Raw genomic sequence first — 27,997 nt, forward strand, 5'->3', positions numbered from 1 at the left:
CCACGGGTGCGGCTCGAGTCCTCACCGCTTTGCCTATGTCGGCTCTGATTTCTCGTTCCTGGTGCAGCCCCTGTGTTTTTGTCTCTACAGGCCACTGATTGGCTGACGTCTTTTCTCACTAACTGCCCCTTCCAGTTGCAGCTTGCTCACCTGATCTCCTTCTCACCTCTTTTCCAGTGTTATGCTGATTACACACAGCTTTCCATCAAACCTCCCTCTACCACTTCCTCTTCCTCCTCTCTCATGCCTGATTATCTGATTACCACTTCCTCTTCCTCCTCTCTCATTCCTGATTATCTATCCATGGTGTGCGGCTAATGACATCTGTCTTAATGCCAGTAAATTGGAGATCCTCCCCCATCAGGGCCCCTGCACCCTGTTTCCCTCCTATCCTCTGGTCGCCCTGCTTGGGCTGGGCCCCCTATCTTCACTATCCCTTGATGGCAAAAACTTGTCTAATCTCCCAGCACCTCAATGTAACATGTCTATGGCAGGAGTTCAGTATTAAGTACAATATCCCTGTCTGGCGGAACAACAACCTATAGATGACACATAATGGCTAGACTAACCTCCAGGGTACACAAGGAGGAGATACTCGGTTGGACCAGAAACCCATGAAACGTTTTGGAAAAATAGAGTTTTTATTTTATAGACAAATAGATAAAACACATATTAAATCTCAATATTAAATCTCAAAAGCCCTTAATGCATATTGGGCTTTATTCACTAAAAGCCTATACATACAAATCACTATAATTTCTCTGCAATATCCCATAGTGTGAAGTAGTGTCTAGCGTGCTGAAAGAACCATAGATTCAGAAAAAAACTATATAAAACAGTCCTAGTCCCTTTGGTTGTAAGGTATTCAAACTCCTTGTCATTTAGTATGTCAATGTCATGTGCCCGTGTAGTGACAGCCAGACTATTCCTCCTGATACTGTCAGTCAGGTCGCCTCTTGATTTAAGATAAAAGGCAGCATTGTCCAGCTGTCTCATAACTTCAGTGTCATAGTATTCAGTGTCACACACCACTACCCCTCCACCTAAATTCGCATGCTTAATAATAATGGAAGAATCTTCCTTAAGATTACGCAGGCACTTCCATTCTTTCTTGGAGAAATTGTATGTGACTTGATGTTTAGGCTCCACAGGGGTTCAAAAGATGGAATGGAAATGCCTTAAAACAGAGCGTTCAAAGGATATAGTTTCATTAGAGATCATTTGGGTTGTTGGAGTGAACCCTTATTTCGGTTTGAACGGTGTATTACTATTGTCAGTAGCTTCACTGGTTTTAGTTCCAAAGTAGTTTCTAAGGCGCACCTTCCTAAAGGAGTTCCGAAGTTTTCCGAAGTTCAATTTCCAATTCCATTTTACTGGGATTTTTCATTGGAATGAAAGAAAACCCTTTCTCCAAGACCGCTGTCTCTTCTGTAGTTGGTGTTTTTTTTGGAGATGTTATAAACAGCCGATGTACATTTTAGCGCCTGTAGGCTCGCCTCCTGGTTTCAAAAACATTTTCTATTGGAGGGGGCCCTAAATCCATGGGCGGAAAAGGGAGATTGGGTGGTGGAAAAGTAGGAAAAGGGCCCTGTGGTGCAAAAATAGGCATTTGGCTATACTATTGGTAATGCCAATTTTGTCGTCCTCTCCTGCCTCTATTTTGGCCTCTATTCCACTGTCAGCCTCTGTAGCCATGAGAGTTTTGATTAGGGAAGGACCCACTGCCATCCGAAGAACTATCGGAGAAGGTCACCCTCTTCTTATAGTTCGGATAGTCATTGTTGCGAGAATTGGAGTCATTCCATTGGCCAGGACCGGCATAATCGGCTTTCAGATATGGGTAAGCATTTTCCTTAGTAAAGGCTACAATATCCGTTTTTAATTTGTCAATTTTTTTGACAGTAGTTAGCTTTATAAATTCTTATGTATGCTTGTCAATGAGATCTAATTTTTCTTTGATGTTCAGGATGGTGGTGTCCAGGGCAAAGGATGCCTCTGCCTCATCTATTTAGTTGCCTACCACAATGCTTTTCTTAAGTGCCGTGTTGATGGTGAGAAGCATCCAATCGCGGCTGCACTTGGTCCCTACCACGTAGAATGCTGCTGTTTTATATTCAACATCGTCTATAAATAGACAGGGTTCATTACGGACTAAAAGTCCTTGTTGAATCATGTTCTTTTTAAGATATTCCGTAAGTAGGTGACCATGCATCTCGGTCCTAAACTTTTTTTTTTCCTTAATTTAAGAATGCTTCCACTCGTAATGCCTGTACTGCTAGCTTCACTTGCCATTTCATTCAAGGAGTCAAAAAATGATGACACGCGCATGGCCTCAGCCAGTTGCTCCTTGCTGAAGGAAAAAACATCATTAGCTGCCATAATGGCAGGACAAAGTCCTATTAGGTTAGGATAACCCTAAACAGCAATGGCCAAGTGCAAATGCAGTGGACAGGATTCACTTTACTATGGTCAACTTGGAGGTCTCGCAAAATTATATTAAACACATGCAGCCAGAAGCTGCACTAAAGTTTCAGTAAATTGGATGGGTATCCCCTACTTCACGGACAGGGGGGAAGAAATAAACAATATTAAGTACAATAGACCTGTCTGGCGGAACAACAACCTATAGATTAACACATAATGGCTAGACTAATCTCCAGGGTACACAAGGTGGAGACACTCACTTGGACCAGAAACCCATGAAACGTTTTGGAAAAATAGACATTTTTATTTTATAGACAAATAGATAAAATACATATTAAATCTCAATAGCCCTTAATGCATATTGGGCTTTATTCACTAAAAGCCTATACATACAAATCACTATAATTTCTCTGCAATATCCCATAGTGTGAAGTAGTGTGTAGCGTGCTGAAAGAACCATTGATTCAGAAAAAACCTATATTTAATGATTACCTAAACACACCACTCATTTTAATCAATGATTTACCAGCAAGATAAGTTCACATTATTATGTAGATTCAAATTCCTGTAAGAACTTAGAACAGGATCTGGACACACGGTCCACGTTCTGCAGGGACAGTTGGGGAGGGTTGGACACCAAACCCAGGCGAGGGGGAATCGCATGAGTGTAGGGGCCAATACTCGCAAGTGTGCCCGCAGTCAACTGATACCATGTGTGTGTGTCTGTGAGTATCAGAATAATCTGGCCATAGTATGAGAAAAAAGAATCAACAATAGAAAATTGTGTGTTCGGCGGCACAATAGCTCTAACTATAAATTTGCATCGCTAGAGCTAATATCATAATTGTGGCTAAGACAAACAACCATATGTGGAATACGTTGGAGGAACATCCAATTGAAAGTACGTTACCAGTTGGTAAGTTCTTCTGATGAATTGATTGACAGTGACTCAAAAGTGGATCCCATGAGTCCACGGGTCAGGCTCGAGTCCTCACCACTTTGCTCAGCTCTGGTTTCTCGTTCCTGGTGCCGCCCCTGTGTTTTCGTGTCGACAGGCCACTGATTGGCTGACGTCTTTTCTCACTAACTGCCCCTTCCAGTTGCAACTGGGCCCTTTCTGCTCCACCACTTCACTTTCTACCTGTGGCTTCCCCCAGGGCTCTATCCTATCACCATGGCTCTTCAATATCTATCTCGACCCACTTGCTCACCTGATCTCCTTCTCACCTCTTTTCCAGTGTTATGCTGATTACACACAGCTTTCCATCAAACCTCCCTCTACCACTTCCTCTTCCTCCTCTCATTCCTGATTATCCATGGTGTGCGGCTAATGACATCTGTCTTAATGCCAGTAAATCGGAGATCCTCCCCATCAAGACCCCTGCACCCTGTTTCCCTCCTACACTCTGGTCGCCCTCCTTGGGATGTGCCCTCTACCTTCACTATCCCTTGATAGCAAAAACGTGTCGAATCTCCCAGCACCTCAATGTAACATGTCTATGGCAGGAGTGCAGTGCAGTAAGTTAATACATAAAGGTTTGCACTAAATATCAGGAGTCATTGCTAAAATTCCACTGTTTAGTAATAAACTCCAGGGCACCAAGAAGGGGGTGGGGGGGAGGGCACGAACAATGTGAAAAATGGCAAAGCAGTTGTAAGTAGCCTTTCTAGTGACTTTGAGAGGAGTTTTAAAGTTGCATGCCTTTCCCTATAGGAATAAAAAGGTCAAAGTCCATATGCAGAGCAGTGGTTATGGAAGGAAGGAAGGAAGGAAGGAAGGAAGGAAGGAAGGAAGGAAGGAAGGAAGGAAGGAAGGAAGGAAGGAAGGAAGGAAGGAAGGAAGGAAGGAAGGAAGGAAGGAAGGAAGGAAGGAAGGAAGGAAGGAAGGAAGGAAGGAAGGAAGGAAGGAAGGAAGGAAGGAAGGAAGGAAGGAAGGAAGGAAGGAAGGAAGCTAGCTAGCTATCTGGGCATTAACTAAGATGGAGAGCTGAAGCAGAGTAGTGCCAACCAACTGCAGTATTTGGCCTTGGTAGCATCCACCCTCCAAGAGGATTTAGCAGGAAAGCAAACGGCTACAACCCAGAAAAAGAAAGTACAGGTGTGGGACAGACTGGGAGGAGGACAAGCGCCAGCTCAGGAAGCATACGCAGCAGCCAGGAAGGACTGGGAGGAGGACCAGCACAGGAAGCATACGCAGCAGCCAGGAAGGACTGGGAGGAGGACCAGCTCAGGAAGCATACGCAGCAGCCAGGAAGGACTGGGAGGAGGACCAGCACAGGAAGCATACGCAGCAGCCAGGAAGGACTGGGAGGAGGACCAGCACAGGAAGCATATGCAGCAGCCAGGAAGGACTGGGAGGAGGACCAGCACAGGAAGCATACGCAGCGCCAGGAAGGACTGGGAGGAGGACCAGCACAGGAAGCATACGCAGCAGCCAGGAAGGACTGGGAGGAGGACCAGCACAGGAAGCATACACAGCAGCCAGGAAGGACTGGGAGGAGGACCAGCACAGGAAGCATACCCAGCAGCCAGGAAGGACTGGGAGGAGGACCAGCTCAGGAAGCATACGCAGCAGCCAGGAAGGACTGGGAGGAGGACCAGCACAGGAAGCATACCCAGCAGCTAAAAGATGATACCTTTTGTATCTGGCCACCAAGATATGCCTGTATGCATTTTCTTTTGTGGAACTGTCGGCAACTGTTGGCTTCCCAATCTAATTGCAAATCCAGAGAAGATCGGGGATATGCAGTACAAGCTTTCCCCTCTGAAATGCCTTGCCGTTGGAATCCTGAGGGCTAACCCAACTCGGGACCTTTTGCCAGGGACTAAAAGTTATTTGGCTGAGCACCCTTTACATTTCCTGTCGACTGACTGACTGCATGTGCTCCTCAGGCCTTGATGGATTAGTTATATATTATTCCATGCTATAAACTCCATGAACATGAAAACTAACAACCCCTTCTACACTGCAGAGGGATGTGTATATGTATTGCATACCGGTTGGCAGAGTTAAGTGGTAGTGAGAGCAAGCTGGCATGTGGTGAGAAGGGCCTCAGTGCCTGGGAGCCGAGTAACTCCAGCCTCATTTGTTCATCACTGAGTCACTTGCTCACCTCCTGTCCATTAGTTGGAAGTCATTCAAGTGTCCAAATGCACGCAGGGACTTGAGAATGAAAGTACTGAAGTAACAACTGTGAGTATTGTTTTTTTCTGCAGACATGTTAGTATATTATGCTCACCTTCCAGTGTGTTTTCTACTTCTCTGTAGTTCATATAGTATCTTCACCATGGATTCGCCGATTTTTGTGTGCTATTTTTCCTTCGAAGCTCCTGATGGTCGGTGTTTCTCTGCACTTGTGTTTCTTCATCCTTTTTATATGTTCTGTGGCTCACTTCTAACATTATAAAATATCCATTGGGTGTAATGTCAGTGTCTTCGGTGTAAAAAAGATCATATCATTTGTACAGTTCCAATGTTATGAAATGACAATCACAAAAGGTTTACTTGTAAAACAAAAACAACAACCCTTACAATGACTAAACCAGCTTGATTTCTGTCTTTCCACAGTTTAACCCGTCTTGGGTTAATCTTGGTGCTGCTGCAGAACGTGGCGGAATTCCTTTTCCACATGGCACGCCTTTTCTACTTTACCGACGAAAACCACCAAAAGTTGTAAGTGTCGATAGGGTTCTACTGCATGGTTCATGCAATAGGCGCCCCATCTGTGTGGGAGTTCATTTGTATTTATATTTCTATTTATTAATTTATATAGCGCTTTACACCAAAGCGCTGCACAATTGAACAACGTAATATATGAAAAATAACAATATAACGGTAGAAGCAAATTACAATATGAATCAGTCAACAAAACAGTAAGAAGAGCAATTAACTGAATGGAATAGGGAGAGTAGTGGAGTAGGACTGTGTGGGAGGGAGAGGGGTAAGGAGGAGGGGAGGGGAAAAGGTGAGAGTGCGGAGGTAGGAGAGGGAAGGAAGATATTCAAGGGGAAAGATAAGGAGGGAGGGGAAGCCGGGAGGGGAAAGGGTTTCAAGGAGGCGAATGGAGAAGGAGAGATTTAAGGGAGGTGCGGAATGAGGAGAAGGTAGGGGTAGAGCAGATTGCGAGAGGTAGGGAGTTCTAGTGCAGGGAGGCTAGGAGTTGGAAGGATCGGAAACGGGAGGGGGCACAAGGGGACGGGGGTACAGTGAGAAGGAAATGGTCAGCTGAATGAAGGGAACGGGAAGGAGAGTAGAAAGAGAGGAGGGAGGAGAGATAAGGGCGAGCAAGACCATGGAGAGATTTGAAGATAAGGCAGAGAAAGTGAAATTTAAGTTGGGAGTGAAATGGAAGCCAGCCGAGGGAAGAGAGGGAAGTAGAGATGGAGTCGCAGGGGTTAAGGAGACAGAGGGTATGGACAGCAGAATGGTAGATGGATTTGAGGGCGGTGAGATGAGAAGTGGGTAGTCTAAAGAATAAGGAAGAGCAGTAGAAGAGGCGGGAGAAGATAAGGGAGGAGATTCAAAGTTTGGTAGCATGGAAGGTGAGAGAGGGGCGGACTTAAAGAGGTGGTAGCGACAGGTACGAGAAGTGAGAGAGCTATGGTGGGAGAAGGAGAGAGAGGAGTCAAAGTGAATGCCTAAGTTATGAGCATGGAGAGAGATAGGGAGATTAATGGGAGGGAACAGAATGAAAGGAGGAGGGGGAAGAGAGTTGGAGGGAAAGAATAAGACTTCAGTCTTGTCAGTGTTAAGGGAGAGAAAGCAGGAAGACATCCAGTTCTTTATGGCAATAAGGCAGGAAGAAAGTTTTAGGTGGAGGTCAGTTGAAAAGGAAGAGAAAGAGAGGAAGAGTTGAGTGTCGGCAGCATAGAAATGGTGGGAGATGCCAAACAAGGAGATAACAGGGGCAAGGAGGGAGGTGTAAAGAGAGAAGAGGAAAGGTCCAAGCACTGAACCTTGGGGAACGCCGTATTCTAGAGGTTGGGTTGGAGAGGACCGGCCGCCACAGGAAACAGTAAAAGGACGGGAAGAGAGGTAAGAGGATAGCCAGTTAAGTTGATCTCATAGATGTGTCAAAAAGTGGTTACAGTACCATGTAAGCCAAACTAAAAATACAGCATGTTGCTTTGTGGTGCATCTTTGTGTCAGCTGGGAATAGGTGGGATGTTTGTTATGGTTGCCAACAATGTTTTAGCAGAAGTGCTCCCGTGTTTATCTAGGCCGTCTCCCCCTAGGCATCTAGCAAATATCTAGGAGCAGACTAGCTCTTCTTGCTGATCTACTGGCAAGTTATACTGTAATTCCAATTCCCCTACTTGACCAAAATTGTGTGATCTTGGGCACATCACTTCCATTCACTTAACTTATCTGTATATATATAAACTCGAAATTCGGGATTATGGGGCTTCGCAGTGATGGGCTATGGTAGTTTGGTGTGAGACAGAGTACACTATCCGTATGTCACACTGGGATTAGCTTGTGAGCATGGCCAAACTAATGGTCCTTTTTTACATCTGATAACCATAGAAATTTACCCATGTCTTCCATTACAAACTGGCAATTATTTTATTTTATTAAAAGTTATAATGGTTTCAAGCTAAGAACATGGTAATAGCAAAATAAACCTTTAACAGTTTAAGAAACTAAAAACCAGAAATCCATCATTTTTCTTTTCATTTCATTACTGTCAAGAAGAAAAAGACGAGACAAAACAGTGCAAAAGAAATAATATCAGGTTTCCATCCAGCGACAATTAGATATTCTACTTGTCATCCGCATCTTAGATATGAATCGGCAGATCATAGATTCCTTTATCTACCGGATCTTTGAACACATGTTCGATTTTAAGCCAGTTTTATTAGTCTATAAATGTAAGCATTGCAAGCACTTGGCCTATTTTGTGACCCATAAGCAGCCAATCCCAACATTCTTCCAGAGTTAAACATCCTGTCTATATTGCAACCTTTCCAGGGATAGTGCTGAACATTCCATTGCAATATGAAAAAGAGATTCCACATGATCCCTCTTCATACAGAAACGGCACAAATTATTATCATCATTTTTCTGGTGCCGTTAGAACTGTATTTCACGGGTAGGCATGATATTCAGACGGCAGCGCATGAGAAGGTCTCTGCTGAAGGGAATTTACAGAGATAAAGAGGCGGATTGTTAAAGCCTTTCTTTTCCACCCACCATGTGAATGTTAGAGGAGCAATAGGTCTGGCTTCACAGGTATTTATCGAGTCTGCCATTTCCAAAATATTCTTTACCTCAGGGGGGTTTGCCCTTAACAAATCACTATCTACTCCATGGCTATGTAGTGTCTCACTTATTCTATTGTGCAATTGATTCAAAGGTCTTTCATTAGGCCGATTTATAGATCGTAGGATGGTAAATGGAGGTGGGGCCTCCGACACAGTGCATTTTCGGTAGAGAGGAATCTCCTTCCATAAGACTATGGAGGCCATTGAGGGTAACCGTAGTTCATGCCGAATCTTAGCTATTGGTAAAGACTTTGGCCATTTTGACCCTGACTTTCCTTGACATTGTACAGGCTTGATGAAAAATGACCTTCTAGAGAGGCTAAGATCTGTCCTCTATCTTGCACCATGTATTCACCACACTTGAGCTGTCCTCCATTTTATATATGATGTTCAACCTACCAAGTATCAAACATAAATCAGACAACTTCCATCAAGCAACCCTGTCCTCCCATCGCAGTCTTCTGCTGACCCCACTGGAGTCACTTCCCAGGCGGGCTGCAAAAAAATCATATTAAATTGGCATATCCCGTGAATTGTCTGTGTTCTTTTATTACAAAGATGTATTTTATTTATTTTCAGATTTAATGCCTGGGCAGCGGTTTTTGTTGTCACTCGCCTGTTCACCCTCACCCTTTCAGTGCTGACGATTGGTTTCGGACTGGCTCGGGTGGAGAACCACACTTTTGATCCAGAAAAGGGACACTTCAATACTTTACTTTTTAGGTAAGTGTGCTTAGGAGGATCAGAAGTGACCGACTTCTGGATTTCGTTGCTGCATGCTTTGTGAATCATGGGAAATGTTTTTCTAAACAATCGATGGATAGTTATTTACACAAGAGTTATTTTTCATTTTGGGTATTTTATCATTTACTAGCAGAAGTACCCGTTATCCGAATGAGTTCTGTAAACAGACATGATAACACTGTTTCTGTAGCTTGATGTGATTTGCACCCTGAAGTAAACTGCACTGAGAATGGGTGCATTTGCTTGCTGACATACCCCAGAGCAGATGTTGGGGGGAGGTGAGAGTTGGTGTGTTGCTGCATACTGGGACCTCCTGTGCTCTCTCCCCACCTGTTACCTCACCTTGGCGTGGTGCAATTCTTTGCATTGCAAATATCTTGGAAACCGTGCCTGCTAGGGCCTGGACTTGTTCCTCGTGCCGGGACGGGTTGGGAAACAACATTTTTTGTTTCCCTTCCTGGTGAACATGGTTTGTGGCTTCGTCGACAGACATCATCTCCCAAAAATCCTCTAGAAAAGTAATTTCACCTGATGTGGCAAAAATGTGGAAACTTCTAGATTGTATAAACAAAATTGTTTTGAAAAACTATCAACGGAACATTTAGCCATAAGTAAGAGAAAACACATGCCTCTATATGGGTGCTGGCCATCAAATTTACCAAATAGTCATATAGGATGAAAGGGAGCCATATTGGCTTGATGCTGGGAGGAGGTGTAAGGGCAGTGACAGGGCAGACAGAAGACTGGACCCACCAACGAGACATCAATATATGGCACTGAGCCAATGAGCAGGTGATAGCATGTGTTCATCCTGGTATACATGATGAACGCTTCACCAGGCAAGGGTAATGCGGCAGAACCCAATTTCTTATTGGCACCAATCTCTTTAGAACGTGATATTTGTTTATGTAGCAAAGTTTAACCTGTTCTGCTACAGCAAAAGGTATACACATTTCTGCACTTTTGGCTCTAATATCAATCCTGACAGAGATTGTGTTGAGTCAGAAAACAAAAGGCAGTGAAACCCCATCCAGATGAAATTCAACCTGCAGTACAATACAGATGCCTAAAACATAAAAGTATGATCACCATACATGACAAAAAATGAACACATTTAAATAGCACATTTATTTTCAGTAAGACATCAAACACATATGTATTAAGCCATGTTTCTTCTGTCTGATAATGGTGTTCCAGATGCTTAATTTTTTGTGAAATTCCTTTTCCTTTTTCTTCATCCTCTGTGCTAGTCTACAAATGATTACGCCTCGAAGTGCTGCTTTATACACATCCCAGTGATTTACAGTGTGTATCTGATGTTTGGATAATATCAAAGAACGGAGGCTAAATGTTTCTATTTTGTCTATAAATGTATATCTTTAAGTAAGGCGCTTATAAATCGCCATTTTTTTAAATTGGATGTTGATGTATAATTCTCAGTTGTCCGTGCGAAAGCTACATGGTCTGAAAGTACAGTTGAGCTGATCTCTATTTCCATTTCATAATTCCTCAAAGGGCTATTGGTTAGAAAATAATCTCGTCTTCATTATGCCTGGTAGTCTCTGGAAAAGGAGGTGCAATCCAATTCTTCGGGGTTCCATAATCTCCAAATGTCTGTTAGGTGGTGTTTTCGATCAACTTGTCGAGTGTTTAGTGACCTCGACCCTCAGAGAATCTTACTTTTGATTTCTTGTCAAAAATTTACTCGAATGGTGAATTCCAATCCCCCCCCCAATGATTTCATTATTGTTCATGTAAGGTTTAATTGTTCCTTTTCCCGAGTGCTTGACAAATTCTAGCATCACCTTGTGTTGGTGCATAAATATTTAGGATAATGGTAATTATTGTCATTAATGGCGACAGAACTAAGAAGTCATCTCACTTCAGAATCACTATCTGTTGATGAAATATTCACTTTAATTGTTTCTTTAACAAGTGTTATAACCCCATTCGTTTTGTCTTTAGCCTGTGAAAAGAAGCAGCGTTCATATAGTTTATTTTTGACGGTTAATTGCTTCAGTTTCCGTTAACTGAGTTTCTTAGAAAAGGACTTCTTCACCTTCAGTTTCCTAACATGAGATCATATGTTTTGCCTTTTAATGAGGTTAATTCCTGTGGTGCTCCATGAAACTATTTTAAGTGTCATTGTATGATTTATATTTAGTCTTCCCCCCGACCACAACCCTCAGTTTTAGCATGTGGCATCTATAGGCATGTCTCATTATAACAAGCGTCTTACCTCTGCAAGCATAGACGGATTTGTCACAAGGCTGAAAAGTTATCGGAACTCCAGCGTTTTTTGTGTTCATTCTTTCATTTAGTAGTATTTTAATTATTTCCATTTAATACAGGTGATCTACTGCATTTTAGTTTTGTGTTAGTGGTGCGGAGAGCTGATTGTACCAAACCTGTGCGATCTTTAGGTATCTAATTAGCCCGGAGCAGGGAGTGGTAGCTGGATGGGTGTTACCACAGTCTCAAGGCAAGTTTCTGTAATGAAAGTCGAAGGAGCAGATCAGGCTTTTGCAGAGGAGAGTAGAATCTGATTGCACAGTTGCAAGACTGTATATTTGATTAAATCCAGGAGGCCTGCAGCACCTTGGCCTGCTCAACAATGTGATGGTAATACATTAATAGTAAAGTTCTTTGAAATAATCAATAGTGGAGAATATCTCCATACGGATTTATAGTGGAAACAGCTGCTCTGCACAGATGTTCGATTGGATGAACTCCATGTGATCCGTGCTTTTCAGGAAGTTGGAGAGTGGGCATGCCAAAAGAGGCTTACTGTATGATAACTGAAACCCACTGTAGCTAAGGGTGAAGTGAGAAAGAAATGGAGTGATAGGGTCTTACAGTTGGAAAGCAGCAAGTGAATGTTTGAGTAAAGATGTCTGATTCATTGACTAAGTTGCCATTAGCTGTTGTAACCACCATATGTCAGTAGGTCAATGGATAAAAAATGCATTAAATCAAGACCACTCCGGCCATTCCACCTGGTCAACATCTGTACAAAGAAAATCCAAAGATTGACAAAATTGACAAATAACTGATGTTAAGTTGGAGAGATGCTACACCTATCGTGAAACACAATACACTTCAATGAACTCTGAGGGCGGACTTCCATACCAATTTTAAAGAGCTGTTGAGGTCTCTAGAAGCAGAACCGTTGAGTGGAATATTGGGGTTAAACACAACCAGTTTAGGCTCATTGTTTACTAAGCAAAACAGGTTCGGATTCAAAACATGTAAATGCAGCATCTACTATCATTTGTCATGTATGGATAACCTTTTGATTTACTTTCCATAAAAGCACAGGACAATCTTGCATTAGATTTGCCATCCTCACTGTTCACTTTGGTGTGTTTGCCAGGCTTGCTTATAAATCCATGATTGCATGATCTGTGGTGAAGGTGGGAATGTATGTCTAGTACAAAAGCCTGATAAAGTCTGCCGAGAGGTCAAAATGTGCACATTTGTCAATTAAGAAGTATCTGCATGGCTGCGGATCAGGCAAAGAGACCACCTGTGAAGAACCGCACTGGTGGACCCCAGCTGATTTAAGGGTTCAAAGTTGTCACCAATAACCGTCTAGTCCTGTTCTGAAATAATTTCACTTCCTGCTCTTTAGTTTTGTTTTAAGAATTGGTGACAGTTTGAGGTTGCAAGCCAGAGATTGTAGGCGTCAGTCTATTATGTTCAGTCTTTTGTTGATGGGATGAGGGATGGCTCATTCATCTACACATTACTAGTGAAATTATTCTTTCACTTTGCATTAAGTCAACAGAGAATACAATGTGTGATCCAGTCATTGTGCCTACAAATCAGTCAAGCAAATCTTAGCAGTAGCATGTAGGGCCTTGCTTAATGTGTAGTAGTTTCTATTCAAAACTACTTAAAGGGTGGTACATTGGGATATCCATTTTGTCTTCTCTTACACAGGGTGTTGGTGAGGGGGATATATCTTGGTTCCTGATGCATTTCTTTTAAATAACTAAATATCATTGTGAGTTTATCATGAACAACCTCATAGGTAATGTGCTGGATGCGCTGTTTATGGAATTGGTCAAAAGTAATTTAACTTGTTGAATATTATAGCGGTTATTTGGTGTTTGAAGTACTTATGCACTTGATAATTCCACTGATCTACGTACTATCCAAGATTTTGTATTTTAGAGATTATTGTAACATTAGTGAATATTGGACTGTGGACCAATATCTCTTAATTAATTGATCTTAATTACAAGAAAATGCAATACAAATATTCAAGTACTGTCAAATGTTTTTATTGAGACGTTCATTGTAAAGTTTTGAGTATGTTTTTGCATGATGGAGCTGTAATAAAGTCAATTAACTACAGGGAAACTTTGATAACAAAAATATTGAACAATAAAAAAGCTTTTTATGGAGTTTCTATTACCCCATCTATTGTCTTGTAGTAGAACAGCAGGTTACATGAACTCAATTCACTTACTTTATATGTGTGTGAGCCGAGCAGATTATATTTTTCAGTCTTGTTTCTCTGAGACAGAAAACCACATAGATGGGTGCTCTCTCCATAGAACTGCTGCCATCTTGGCTGATCGCTAAATGGCCATGTAAGACTCTCCTATTCTTGCCTTTAAAGTAATCTAATTAATGAGTGTCCCCTAGAGTTGGATTGGTAGTGAGCGCCTTTTTAGATGCTGTCTTTAATCTCAAAATTCCTTATATCTAAAGAGAGAGGCAAGAAAGAAGACCTGATTATCTTTTCTAGCCGCTTTCCCTATGAGATGGGAGGAACACAAGCTCAAACTGTCGACTCTGGACTTATTCAGTGTTTATCATTTGTAGATTGTGTATTCTGCTCCTGATGTGCCTCTCCCAGGCGTGGATGATGTGGCGGTTCATTCACTTCCAGCTGCGGCGCTGGCGGGAGTACTGGAATGAACAAGCTGCAAGGAAGAGAGCTGCTATCACCATCCCAACCACGACCAAGCAGCAATCCAAGCCCATCAAGAGGGACTCTGGTGAGTGGAGAGAAGTCTGCCTGCAAGTGCCCTAGTAATTAACTATTTATACGACTATCCTCCGCAAATTGTATATACCAATCAGAAATCGTTCTGAGATTATGAACAGCAAGAGAAACTACTTAGATGTCTCTGCTGAAAATTCCCATACTAAGGGGACCTCTTACAGGCTGTTTGATCATTTACAGGGTCAATCCTATCCCAAAATGATCATCTTGGACTGCATGATATTCTAGTACTAATGTGCAAATTAGTCAAAGTCCAGCATTGTCCACACACGATAAATAGAAAATAGTTGTAGTATTTATTTGACCAATATGCAGATAGGCTGTGCTATAAACTAGGATCAACTACAAGGTAAGTACTGTACACATATATGCATAAACATTAATACAAACCAAACACCACCCACAGTTTAATTGCCAATCACTGGCAAAATGCAATACACAATAGATATTGGAAAGCAGGGAGAATAATAGAAGCTAGTAACAATAATACAGGTCTCAGAGAATCTAAGCCAAACCAGCAAAAGCCCAAGAAATGACTTGAGAGGTCCAATCCCTAGCCACAGAAAAAGAGTTAAAGCAAAGCCTAAAGCAAGTAACAAAATCCACTTTAGTGTAGGGCTCTAAGCAGTAAAAAATACTCAAAGTAAGTCTAAAGACTGGGGAATGACTGCTTTTACTGTTGATCATTGCGATGTAGACCAAGGGGTTGACGGTGCACAGGTAGGTTTCAGAGTCGAGTTTGGATCCAGTGAGTTGTCAATTCCAGTCTCTCTTGTGGACTCATTGTTCTGGATAGCAAGATGATCTGGATCTCACATTTTCCACTGGTGATGGACCTATTCATCAGCAATCTACCATGACAGAGCACACAGCGAGGTCCAGAAGGGCCATATTGGATCAGAATTGAGTAGAAGGGTGGGTGGAGGACTGAGACAGCAAGAACACACCATGCGACAAAAAGGGCAGTATAAAACTAAGTTGAGCATTGACCAAGGTGAACCACAGAGAGGAGCTAGGAGAGAATAGGGACACACTTCTCCATCAAACCCCACCCGGGGCACTAATCCCCAACAGAAGCACAATCCTCGGACCAGCCTCATAGGAAGTGTTTGCCAGTCCAAAAGAGGGGTTCCCCAGAGATACTGCCTAAGAGGCAGTGAACATGAGGACCCCAAAGTCATCTGGCTGCCCCAGAGCTGTGGGTTCAAAGCTTTAGTAAATTTAGACCCAGAGCTAAGGATAAGAAGGCAGGACGGCCCCCACCAGTCTGACCCTAAGAGAAGCAACGACATCCTCCATGGGGAATACCTTCTGACTAAACATTTATCTTTTTGTTGCGATGGGAATGGAGCACTTTGTTAAGCCTGGACCTTACCTGGGACTATTTGGACTGCTTGTTGAACCTGAGGTGACTGTCTTTTGTTTTGGTGGAGCCCTTCTGAGCAAGAGGGAAGGGCCCTTTATTGTTGAGAGACTGTGGCACCTGCCTTTCACTTCTCACTCTAACACTAGGCGGCTCGATAAGCCACACACTTTACCTCTTGAGTTATTTCACTATCCCGACACACTCTTCTTAAGCATTGTGCTTAAAAAGGGTAGTAAAATGTCTTGACATCCTACGTTTGTATTTGAACCTACTTTCTGAGAACATTGCAGTAAACTGAAATTCATATACATGCTGTGTATGAGTAGTCCTCACAAAAACTGATAAAGTTATCAATGTTGGCAGGCATCAGATTTTGAAGAGATCCCTGGCTAGGATGAAAAGTTGACTCTGTATCTGGGAATTCATTTATTTCAGTCATGGGCTTTTTCGTTGTTGTAAATAATTCATATTGGGTGCTTGCGCCCAACCTCTTCAAGTAAAGTTAACCAAGACTGACTCTCACAGAATGCATTTCTTTGCTAAATGTATGAACACTACTTAAAAAGTTGTGTCTGACGGCCTGCAGTTATCTAGCCGCTATATCTGTGACCTTTTTATCCCTCCCTATGATCTGTTTGCCCTCGAAGAGTAGGTTATTTGCTTTTGAAAGATGTTCTATTAATTCCACAGTAAAAATAATGAGAGCTTGTGTTCAAACCCTGGGCATATGGCTGTTTATCTCGAGACCTGTCTCGCAGTTTAAAATGCTTTGGTTTTGTCACATGATCCCTTATTAGAGACCGTGGAGTGCTACAATCAAAACATGAGTACATAGGAGACCTTTCTGTTTTTGTTATTTTAACTTAGAGATTTTAACTTTTCCTGTTTATTCAGGTTTTCATGAAAATGGAGTGGTGAAAGCAGAGAACGGAACCTCGCCACGTCCCAAGAAGATCAAATCACCGTAAAATAAGGCAAGAACTTGCAGAACGAAATTCCTTTGAGATCAAGATCAACCACCAGCCTCTGGATTTCTTTTGTGGACCTTCGATTGGATGAAATGTGCCTTAAAGAAATCTTAAGAAGCGAGCCATTTAAAAAGGCAATACAAATGGGATTACTGCCCCCTTTAATTATGTCAAAGACAGTTGCAACTGGTGCATTTATGCCTTCGCATTCCGTTTCTGTTCTTTAATTTTATGCTTAATTTTTTAATACAGTGCAATTTTTCTTATGTTCTCAGTAGTTTTCAAAACAGACCTTTTCTTTGTGCGTTGCACCCTTACCTGGTAGCCTCCAGTGCCTTTAACGCTGAGGCAGGAAACAGGACAATGCAATGTAACAAATGCGTCATGAAGGAACGGCTCAGGTGCTCTGCAATTGGGACGCACAGCTGCTTTGTCTCTGCAGATTGTTCTCACTCTGGCTGGATGGAGGTTGCCTGCTTCTCTGCCACACTTGGCATTATTCTCTAGAGACCAAGCTTACGCTTGGTTAGATGAAGAGTCAAACTCTGTTTCTTCCCATTGTAAAGGAAGGAAGAGAACAAAGGAAGGCAATCCTCCAAGAGAACCATGGACATGAAACTGACCAGTACTGGTGGCGGCCAGTGAAGTTCTGTGGCTCCTCTATAGCCTCCTCTTCTCTGGTCCTCTGAAATAGCATAAAGAGCTGGAAGCGCTTTTGGTAGCAAAATGTAGCCCCATGATCTCCTGAATTAGGATGTATGCCTTCGGCAAGCGGCATCAACAACTACTTGGGTGTACACTCATTCGGACCTGCTCTTGCTGGTGAACTCCAGCCTTTAACTCCTTACCACCATTTCATTATTTTTCTTTTTTTCTGCCACTGAATTCTGTTACTGAAAATGTTCATTTTGCAATGAGCGGTACGGAAACCAGCATGATCAGTTAGAGCGATTCTGTAGTGAAATGCCATGCATTGATGGAAACCTGTGTTCGTGCAGGGTTTAGAATTGTAAAGGTTCTGCTTGTCACTTGGGCAACATCATGGCATTTGGGCAGCAGCAGTACATATATGCGTCTATATATTTCAAACTTAAGAACCTTGGAAGGCAGCAAATAAAGTACTGTTTGTACAGAGTGACAAAACATAGACTGCACACATTGGAATTTCCCTTTCTTTACTTAACTTTTGAAAGGTAGAATGTCTCTTGGTTTTCTATTGGGGGGGGGGGGTTCAAGGCATCACATTTTCCTACATAGGCAGTCATTTTTGGCAATGGCCCCTTTTCGGTCCCCGCTTGTCATCAAATGCAGTACTTAGATAAAGTAGTACCAGGTGTTTGAAACCCTTTTTCTGAGAAGGGTGGAAGGCTTCAAGAAGTGAGTAGAATGTCTTGAAGTCCACACTCATGCAATAGCAGAAATGGCGGCATGACCCAGCACTGCCAGGGAGGTTGCATTGATCTGAGCCGCTTGTGCTGGCAGAGTTCTTTCTCATAGAGACCCAATTGGGCTCCAACAGACACGCTTACAAAATTAACAAGGCACCTCAAGCAAAAGCCTTCAGGGAAACATTTCAGGCACTTGTACTCCCTAATCTAGAATCGGAGGTGCTTGGAAATTGTCAGCTCATCATCCTTGCCGTAGGCATACGTCCCTTAGCGCCTTATATCCTTGCCTTCTGTCTCAATCCATTGACTATATTTGAGGATTGCCTTCTCCCTGTTGAGGTGTCCGGTAGAACAGCTCATAATCAAAGAGAAGGACGTTACAGGAATGTCACTTTAGACATGCACATACCCTGACCACCTCTGGGTCACACCACGGCACTTATAGAACGGTGAGAACTTTCTGTTGTTATTTGCTAAGACTCCAGAAGTTCAGTCAGGGCTCGTGGCTAAGGAATGATGCCTGTAAATTGCCACCACCTGGTTCCAGGCTCCAAACTGTGTCCCTATGCTTGCGGAACTGTACTCTTGAATACCAAAGACCTTTGGCCAATGCATACATGCAAGTCTATACCGATAGGCAGCGTTTACAGAAACACAGGAAAACTGGTCTTCCTCTTAATAGTGAAAATCTACCTCACATATTACTCTTTCTATGTACAACTTCTCCTGTGCAAATAGATTGTCCTGAAGCGCACTTTGTTTGGCCCAGAAATCTAATATTTCAGTTTCACGCTCCAACCGGGCAATGAAGCCAGATGACTAAGAAACCTCCAGGCTGGTTTTTGTCCTGTCTGTTTGAACACCAGAATGCCTGCCAATATTCTATCCAACACACAGTCCTGGGGATAGTGGGCACTTTAAAAGGGACTATGCAGGTTTGAGAGGTTAAAAGCAAAGCAAACATGTGGCATTGGTCCCTGCTGTACTTTTGTCCACCAGGTCTTTTTGTGAAGACCAAAAGCCATGCAAGATTTCCACATGGCTTTTCCTCTCCTGTTCATACATACATATAGTGCAACCTCCTCATCCCTTGCTGAGCCGGGACTTCTCCTAAACATATGCACATGTTTAATGAAGAACATGCCATACTCGTAACATGGGAACTGTGTGAACATAGACTACAAAAATATGTATTTTTTAACTTTTAGAAACAACTAACACCTCTGCCTACACTTAAGTGCCTCCGTCACCCGCTCTCCTCCACTTCGCCCAAGCACTTAGCATGTACTTTTCCCTCCAACCCTTCCCTTACCTTTCAGGCTACCCAAGAACCCACCCTTGAGGTAGCGCTGGCAAGAGACACCCACTTCCCCAGTCTATCAAAGACCTTCCCACTTGCGCACACACATGCACAAAAGTGCTCATGCGCGGCCACGCCCTACACCACCACACTGTATTGCATAACTTTGATTTTGTAGTATGCATGTTCGCTGGGGCTCATAACAAAAGCACCCTGGATCAGACTGTATCTGTTAGAAGGCAAGACACATTGACATGTTCCTTCCTCCTTCCAGATGGCGGTTCTGCCGTGGTCATGCCTTCCTATGTGTCCCAAACTCAAACCCCTCCTCCCCTCTCCCCTCAAAAGAATCTGCTCACCTGCCAAGGCCATGCTTTCTCAACACTTATTGAGGAAGGATTTCATAACCGGACACCTAAAATAAAGTCAAATCGGTTCAGCGCCTTAGAGCTTTGCCGCTCCTGCTCGGTTATCCCTTAACTAGTGTGTTATATCTTGTACATAAACAAGTGCCTTACATTTCCATGTATTCTTGTGTACTCTATATATGTACTGTTTAGAAAGCTATGTATGTATGTATGTATGGTGTTTATGCACCCGATTATAGTAAAAGGGACAATGTGTTCATTATTGCTAGTTTTCTATGCTTTTTTGTACAGGTAGTGTTTGTTGTACAGGTTAATGATGTTCTTTCAGCCTTTCTCCAGGGCAAGAAACCAAGATGTATTACTGCCCCGCTGATTCTCAAATGCGGACACCATGTAATCGACTGCTTTTGTTACATAGTTCCCTAATGCCAATGTGATGTCCCTCAACAACTCCTTAGTTGGCTTCAGTCTCTCATCCAAAGCACACTCTACAAAGACCTCCCCTTCTTTCTTCTGCCTGCACATGCACACGCACGCACGCACGCACACATACGCACACACATACGCACACACACACACACACACACACACACACACGAAAATACACTTTATTAATGTAATCTTAAGTCTAAAACTATCCCACATTTCACAATTGCTTTTTTTTCTGAAATACTGATTCCTTTACTAAAGGTTTTAAAAAAAAAAAACATAGTATACACTATGCCATGTTAAGTCTGAGCCAATAAATGTGGCTTTTTGGGCCTTCTGGTTTTACATATGAATAGATTGTTTTTTGGTGCTTACCATATTGCCTCTGGGCTGCGGCCCACAGCGTTCTCTCGTCTACCCCTACCCTCATGCCCAAGCCCCATCTCCCATCCTGCTCCTTTTTTCTGGGTTGTGCAATAACCATTCTCGAATTTCTTAATATACCTTTCCTCACCTCTCTGTTTTCTGTGTTGTGAAAGAAAAATGAAATGGAGAAGTATGTTCAACAAGTTGCTTTATTCTTTCCCTCATGTAGCGTAATATGGCCTGCTCCTACCACATTATGAAGTTTAAGCAACACTCAAAGGCTTCTTCACATTGTGGCATCTGTGATGCAGCTGTGAGGTGTTGGATGCTAGTCTGTTATATCATGTGATGTCGAGGCAGGCAGGTAAAAGAAGGGTTCGTTTGATGTCCTTTAGCATGTTTTGAACAGTTCCTTTTGGCATAGGGTATTTATAATAAAATGTCTCCATAGTCCATACAGTGATCATTGACTTATGGAAGTGGCTGCACCACCCCTCGCTTTCCCCAGTGTTCCTGTACAGATTCTCCAAGACTGGGATCTGCAACATGTGGCTCTCCAGATTGTTTGCACTACAACTTCCATGAGCCCTTAACAGCATTGTTAATGGCGAAGGATCATGGGAGTCCTAGTCCAGAAAATCTGGCGAGTCAAAAGTTGCAGAAGACCCCATCCCAGCTCTGGTACCCTTGAAAAGCTTTATTTAACCTTTAATACATTTAAAGGGGATTAGTGGAGTTAGCAGTGTAGCCTGTACTTGTGTTGACAGTATACAGGCACAATATCATGTCCACTTCTGTTTAAGACTCCCTTTTTTAGTGCGTCATAGTCCCATGGTAGAAGGTTCGTATATTGGGTCCTTGTTGGTAAGTGGTTTATTACAAACAAACCTGTATTTTTTCCCAAAAGTTCTCCTCCACTTTTCAAATGAAAGGATGGTAGCTGAAGTGGGGTATTGGCCCTTTACTGGTAGTATAGCCTAAAGGCCCTCTTTAAAATGTTTAAAGATATATTGATGTTCAAGGTCACCGCTGTTGTGTCAATAAATTGAGAGCTGTTATTGAAGTCTGTAGTTGAAGCCCCGCTGTTTAAGGCATGGAAAGTCTAAGTAGGAGGGTTATGTTAAGACCCTTGCTTATGTGTTCCATTAGGTTGAATGCATGTGTGACCTAGGGTTCCTGTTCAGCCTTTGAAGCTGCCTGCGGTACAGGCTGAAGTGCTCCTTTTTGGAAGGGATGCAAAGGCACAATTGTATGTGGTTGGAACTAAAACAAAAAATTCAACCGGATGCCACTAAGAGGAATGCCTAAAGGTTAGGAGGCGCTTCCTCGGCATCACCATCCATCATTTTTCTTTTCCTAAATAATGTTTGTGATGCAAGGGTTGTCTGTGAACAAGCCTCCTTTGCTTCTAATAGCACTTAGCCAGAAAACGTGTCCGATTTACAACCTGTTCCAGCAAAATGTTTAGTTTAAGTTGTTGAGACCTGCCCGGTAGGGTTGTGGGTGGTTTTGTTGCAGTGGGGTTATTTTGCAAGTAAGGGGAGCTCTGTATGTTGTATGTGTAGTGTTATTCCCTCAATGCGTGATGTGGGGATGGTGGCCTGATGCACCCTGCGCTTGGGTACTGGTCTAGTTTCATGCATCTCCGGATGTTTGCGGCTCAAGATTGTTTGGTTGTTCCCATGTTTGATGATGCGCAACCCCTTTGAGTACAGTAAATGCGCAAGTTCTTTTTGAGGGGTACTGTAAGAAACCATTAGCATGGCGTTTCACGGGCGCAGTGCGCGTCCCATCAATGCCTTCAACCTTGGACCTCGTATCATGGAAAGTCGCCAACACAATGTAGTTATGAACCTGAAGTTTCTTTTTGTGCTCTCAAATGCTTTATTTTTTTGTGGACCAAACAGCATCCAAAATCGCGGGAGAAATATTGTTCAGTATTTATATTCCATGTAGCTTTCAGTAGATATTTTGCTTTTTTGTAAACAAAAAATGTCTTTCAATGTATGTCTTTCCACCTGTAGAGCATTGTCATTTGGAAAAAAGGGTTTTTGTACAATCATGTTCCATTATGTTTCATAAAGTGCAACCTGTCGAATTTGTTTTGATGAATGGACCTATTAAAGGCATAGACATTTTCCATCATGGATGTGGCTCGAGTATTTGATTGTTGATGATATCGCCCTTTAATTTGCAGGACACAAATGTATGGTGGAGTCCTCTTTGGTGCTGTTCGTGTTTGCATTTTGTATTTATTCAGAGAAGAGCTTTGACAAAAAAACACTGTACAGCTGCACAAATGGCTGACTTTGCCATCCCAAGACCGATGACCTACAATAGTAAAGGAAATGTGAAGACTGGTTAAACCAAGTGTAATAGGTACACAGGGGCAGTAGAAGGGAATGGAACTGCCACATAATGATTGCAGACCAGCCTATTAAGAGACTAGACATTTGGATTATTCACATGTGATGTAGGACTTCCAGTAGTTACTTCTCTGTACAGGATGTGGTAGGAGCCTATGTAGATTGCTATCTCCCCGCCCAGGCTCCCTCCTCTTACTTAATTGGCTTTTAAGCCTTCGAGACCGCCTTCTTCCATACCTCTGGAGTTACACTTGGACACTGACCACATCTACCGGAACACTGGAAGCAGCCGCTGGACATCCTCGAGGACAGTTAGACGCTGGCCTTCTCGAGTGTTGTGTTCCCTAGCCTCTTTGGCATCTTCCTCCTCTTACCCCTTATCCTCTACCCATTCATCGCGCCCCTGAATCGGTTATATTTTCTGCATGAGACTCCTAATCAATGAATACAAATAAATAATCCAATTTTTATTGTTCAATAATAGATTAAACCTTAACGTTGGCAATCCCAACATTTTATAGTTTTTTCTTTTTTTATCGTAACCTTATATTTTATATTTGTTTTTCCCACTGGTTTCTTTGTTTGTGAAAGGAGTATTGTAAGATTTATATCCGAGTTTTGTTGAAAGAATTGTGTTGATTGTGTTGGATCATGTACATTTCTTGATATGCATTTCATTTCATGGTGTATTTTAAACTTTGTTATCCCTCCAACCCTACTATGCTCGTCATTTTGTTCGTTTTGGAGAACATATTTCATTTCACTGTATGTTGTTCTTTCCATTTTGTCCCTCCATCTTTTCTACGCGTGTACACCTACTGGATGTGGCAGATGATTTTGTTTTGCAGAATATTTTTTTATTTTGCGGTATGTTTTTCAATACGTTTTGTCCATCTAACACTACTGTCATGACTGAATAGGGATATGTGTTGGGAGGCTGCAGATGTTTGTGTTTGTTTTGCAGTATATTTTACATTCAGTTGTGTACCTCTGTATGTACTGCGCATGTAGGATGTGTTTGGTGCAGCTGATGGTTACATTTTGAAGAATATTTTTCTATTTACTGTACATTATTCATATAATTTTATCCCTGGGGCCGTTCTGCACATGACTGATTAGGGGTCTATCAGGGAGCTGTGGATTTTGTGCAGATTTTACAGTGCATTTTATATTCTGTTTTGGTCTCCGCGCTTACTCCACATGTACATAAATGACTTTTTTGGGCATTAAAAAGTGTTTGCGTGTCTATATTGGGACTGCAGATGTTTTTGTGGGATTTATTTTGGGCCCTACTGTTTTGTTTGGTAAATTATGAATAGTATATTTTTTCTTTTGTTTTGTCCCTCAATTCCTACAGTTCATGAATGAATAGGGTTGTGTGTGAGTTCTTGGGGGCTGGTCGTTTTTGTGCATTTTGCAGTATGTATCTTTTTTTGGTCCATCTCCGACTATTGCGCATGTCCTGAAATATCGATCATTTTTGTAGACTTTAAAAAGTGTTTATCTCAAGTTTGACTAATCAGATTTCCGCAATATTTCTCCAGCCTAGATCCGAGGCATATGACAGTCACGAAATTCGAAGCAGAAAAGAATTCATCACTGGATAAATAGTGACTTTTTTTTATCCTAGATTGAAGGCCCAATGCAAACAAAAATGTATTTTCAATTATTTTCAGTATGACAATACCGATGAAACTTTGTCAAATTTGCATAAGTGTTGGGATTGGATCAGATGCATGCCAAATTTGCTTTACTTTTAGTTCTGTAGAGGAAAGCATTTTTGCATTTTTATGTGTAACCGTAACTATTCTGGAAATATTACAGCATTATACTTTCTGTGATTGGGCTTATATCACCCAAATATAGTTTGTCATATAACATCCAAAAGTTCTACAGCCAGACATTACTGAACAAAATTATGTTGATTGTTTTTAAAACCTCAGTGGGGGGAGATAGAGGTGCTTGCAAGGCTCCAGTCGGGTCGCTCCACTTCAGAGTTCTAGCGAACTTAAACTGTCGGAGTCTCTGGTGCGGTCCCACTTGGGAGTGTATGCTCACAGCTTTCTGGTGGTGATTGAAATACCAATGTGTTTCTCAGTTACTCCACACAATAGCAGCAGGGACTACTGAAGCTTGTCCACAGGGATGCAGAAAAGACACTCCCCTGTGATCTGGCACTGTAGCCTGAGATGGTGGCATACCGCCAAGAGCCTAATGAGAAAGCAAACCCCTGCAAGTGAACGCAGGCAACTGGAGAAGACCCTCCCCACCTTTGGGAGAGATTTTCAGGCAGTCTGTTGATCCACTCACCCACAGGAGGTGAGTGAGACACTGGATGTGGCACCGCTCAGTGCATAAGGGTGTTGTGCCTTATGGTGCAGCCCTCGATGGACAGGTGTTTGGGCATAGAGGTTTGGGCATCCACCTAAGGTATTTTTATGGATTACCCAGAATGGTTTAAAGTTGTATAACACTCGACTATCACAGGTGACTCCCTATGCCTGCTCCTCAGTAAGCTCTCACTGGAACTGGTCACTTGAATTGGGCCAATCCTGGAGCTCTCACATCGTAATCTAACCCTCCTTAATGAAAGTATATAGCAGTACTCTCCCTTGTAGTTTGTAACTGCACAATGACACTGCAGAGACCACAAAAGAACCATGAAAGTTCAGATTTCTGTAATCCAAGCAGACATCAGTGCTATAATTTGCACCAAATAATCTAGGAAACCAAAGGAAAATCCCAATCAACTGAGAAACCAATGCTTTTGGAGTCTATGAATGCACGCTGTGGTACAGTGGAGAGCCTGAGCCATGTTGACCTCTGTGTAAGCGACATTAGAGGAGCTGCCTGGAAGACTGACAACAAATGAGACTTCATTGGCTTGCATTGAAACAGAGTTGACAACAATAGAGGCAACTGTGATGGAAGTAGGCGAGCTTCATGGCTCTGGTGATGAAATCCATTGCTGCTTGACGCAAAGTATTATCAAAGCGGATTTCCGCATTGAGTGCCTTGAGAATAAGATGGGACAGGCTCTTCCCTGGGTAGAGGAATGCAACCTAAGCATGTTTATGGAGAATGTATTAATGATGGAGATTCCCCTTGACTCTGTAATTGGTGTACAAAGCTTGCAGATTGCTAAGGAGGAAATCTGGGGAGGATGAGGAATGATCCTGCTGGAGCTCTCGAATACTAGTTCGAGGGTGCATATACTGAGGGATGCAGCTAAAAAGGAACTCCTGTTTGAAGGACAGAGGATTGTGCTTTTCACAGACCTGAGTAGGGGCTTCTTCGGCAGGCGAGGATAACGTGCAGGGAGAGGGGTGTTAAGGTGGGTTCCTGGCCAAGCACGACACTGACACCAGTGTAAGAACAGGAAACATCTTAACTGATTTCCAGCTCCAGGCACAGGGTACAGGAATACGTTTAGGCCACATCAGGTAAGTTACTGGGACAGATATCCACCAGCATCCTCTCTCACTCAACCCATCTTCTCAACTGCACATTCACAGAACCATTCTGAACATAATATTCTCACACGCTGCATTTCATGTCAGTCACTCCTAGCATTGCAGGGAAAGACAAGACACAACATATCCTCCCCCTTAAACAACACAAGGCACACTCAAGAAGCAAGAGACATACATACACACGCAACAACACATGTACATCCCTCAACTTCCAAAACAAATCCAACAACGCACCCACATAAACCTTGTAGCCGCCCTCCCCTAGTGGGACAATATGCACCATAATATGCCACTCCCTTTCCTCTACCACTAAGGGATAGACCCCAACCACTGAACAAAAGAATACAACAACCAGCCCCAAACCACACGACTGAGGCAAAAACCATTCTGTACTGACATGCAAGGTATGCCCCGGAAGGCACGGAGAACTGATCCCACCCCCACAGCCATGCCACACAAACGTGCCAAGTGTGCCCCAGAGGGCACAGAGACTGATCTCCCAAACATCTCCACTACAACATACCGGGGTAGCCCAGAGGGCGCAGAGAGCAGATCTCTCAAAACACGCACGGAGAGCAGAACTACACACAGTACACCACACACTCATCATAGCATAAACAAAACTCAGCCCCCAAATACAACGTTAACCATACCAACTGCAACTCACTGGCTGCCCGCCATAACCTGTGTACCATTTCCAACACAGCAAGGTACTCCAGGTACCCCGGGTAACCGACTCCCCACAGAAAGAGCACACAAAGTACTCCGGGGGTTGAAACCCCACAAGATGCATGTGCTGAAAGACCACATTCCACAACTTCAGTAACTCCAATTCAGAAAGACAAGGAGGACCACACCACATCCTGACGCACGAACCAGACAATGCAGAACAAATATTCTAGACTGTCCTCACAGTTCACTAAATGCATTAAGATAAACCTCCCTTAAGGTTTTACTTAAAGCATTGAACCCATGCACTTGAAATTCTAATTCAATGTTCTTCAGTAAAAATCTAGCCTGTAAACTGAAATGGTTAACAGAACATGCATCAAAATTTGCACATTACCCTACTAATTTAGGAAGTCCATGTCCAAACTAACTTTAAAACACAAAGTCCAACCTCTAAAAGAAGGTGTTAAAACACAGCTAAAATTAGTGCACACTAAACCTCTGCAAAACAAAACTAAATGCACAATAAATCTCTCTTAACAGAGGCCACAACTTCCAAAACACAAGCACAACAACAGATGTAGAATATTTAACAGGCCTCACATCACACTATTCCAAAACTTGAATGTGAAGTAAACCCTTAAGCCTCTCTCTGTTCAAGTGAGATCTCCCTGAAGATATTCATGAAATCATCTAATTCCTGGAGTACCAACAAATTGCTATTTTCCTAACTTTTCAGTACCAAACCACATGTAGCACCAAAACCTAAAGCAAGAGCCCCTTCTCCTTTGCTTCCTCCTAGTACTGACTAGAACAGTGTACACAAGTTGCCCCACAGTACCTTAGGGAGATGGG

At 42.7% G+C, this 27,997-nt stretch overlaps 1 protein-coding gene across 1 annotated transcript in view; it reads left to right on the forward strand.

The window, feature by feature from the left end:
* The window catches only part of TRAM2 (translocation associated membrane protein 2), a 271,865-nt gene extending 249,084 nt beyond the window's left edge, over positions 1–22,781 (forward strand). Inside the window, exons 8-11 of the mRNA XM_069605739.1 lie at positions 5,993–6,097; positions 9,268–9,411; positions 14,266–14,441; positions 16,710–22,781. Of these exons, the coding sequence (XP_069461840.1) occupies positions 5,993–6,097; positions 9,268–9,411; positions 14,266–14,441; positions 16,710–16,783 (499 nt within the window). The 3' untranslated portion in view covers positions 16,784–22,781. The remainder of the gene's footprint in view (positions 1–5,992; positions 6,098–9,267; positions 9,412–14,265; positions 14,442–16,709) is intronic.
* Positions 22,782–27,997: the final 5,216 nt, after the last annotated feature.

Source organism: Ambystoma mexicanum, chromosome 4p (genome assembly GCF_040938575.1).
Source record: "Ambystoma mexicanum isolate Mex_15411 chromosome 4p, UKY_AmexF1_1, whole genome shotgun sequence".
NCBI lineage: Eukaryota > Metazoa > Chordata > Amphibia > Caudata > Ambystomatidae > Ambystoma > Ambystoma mexicanum.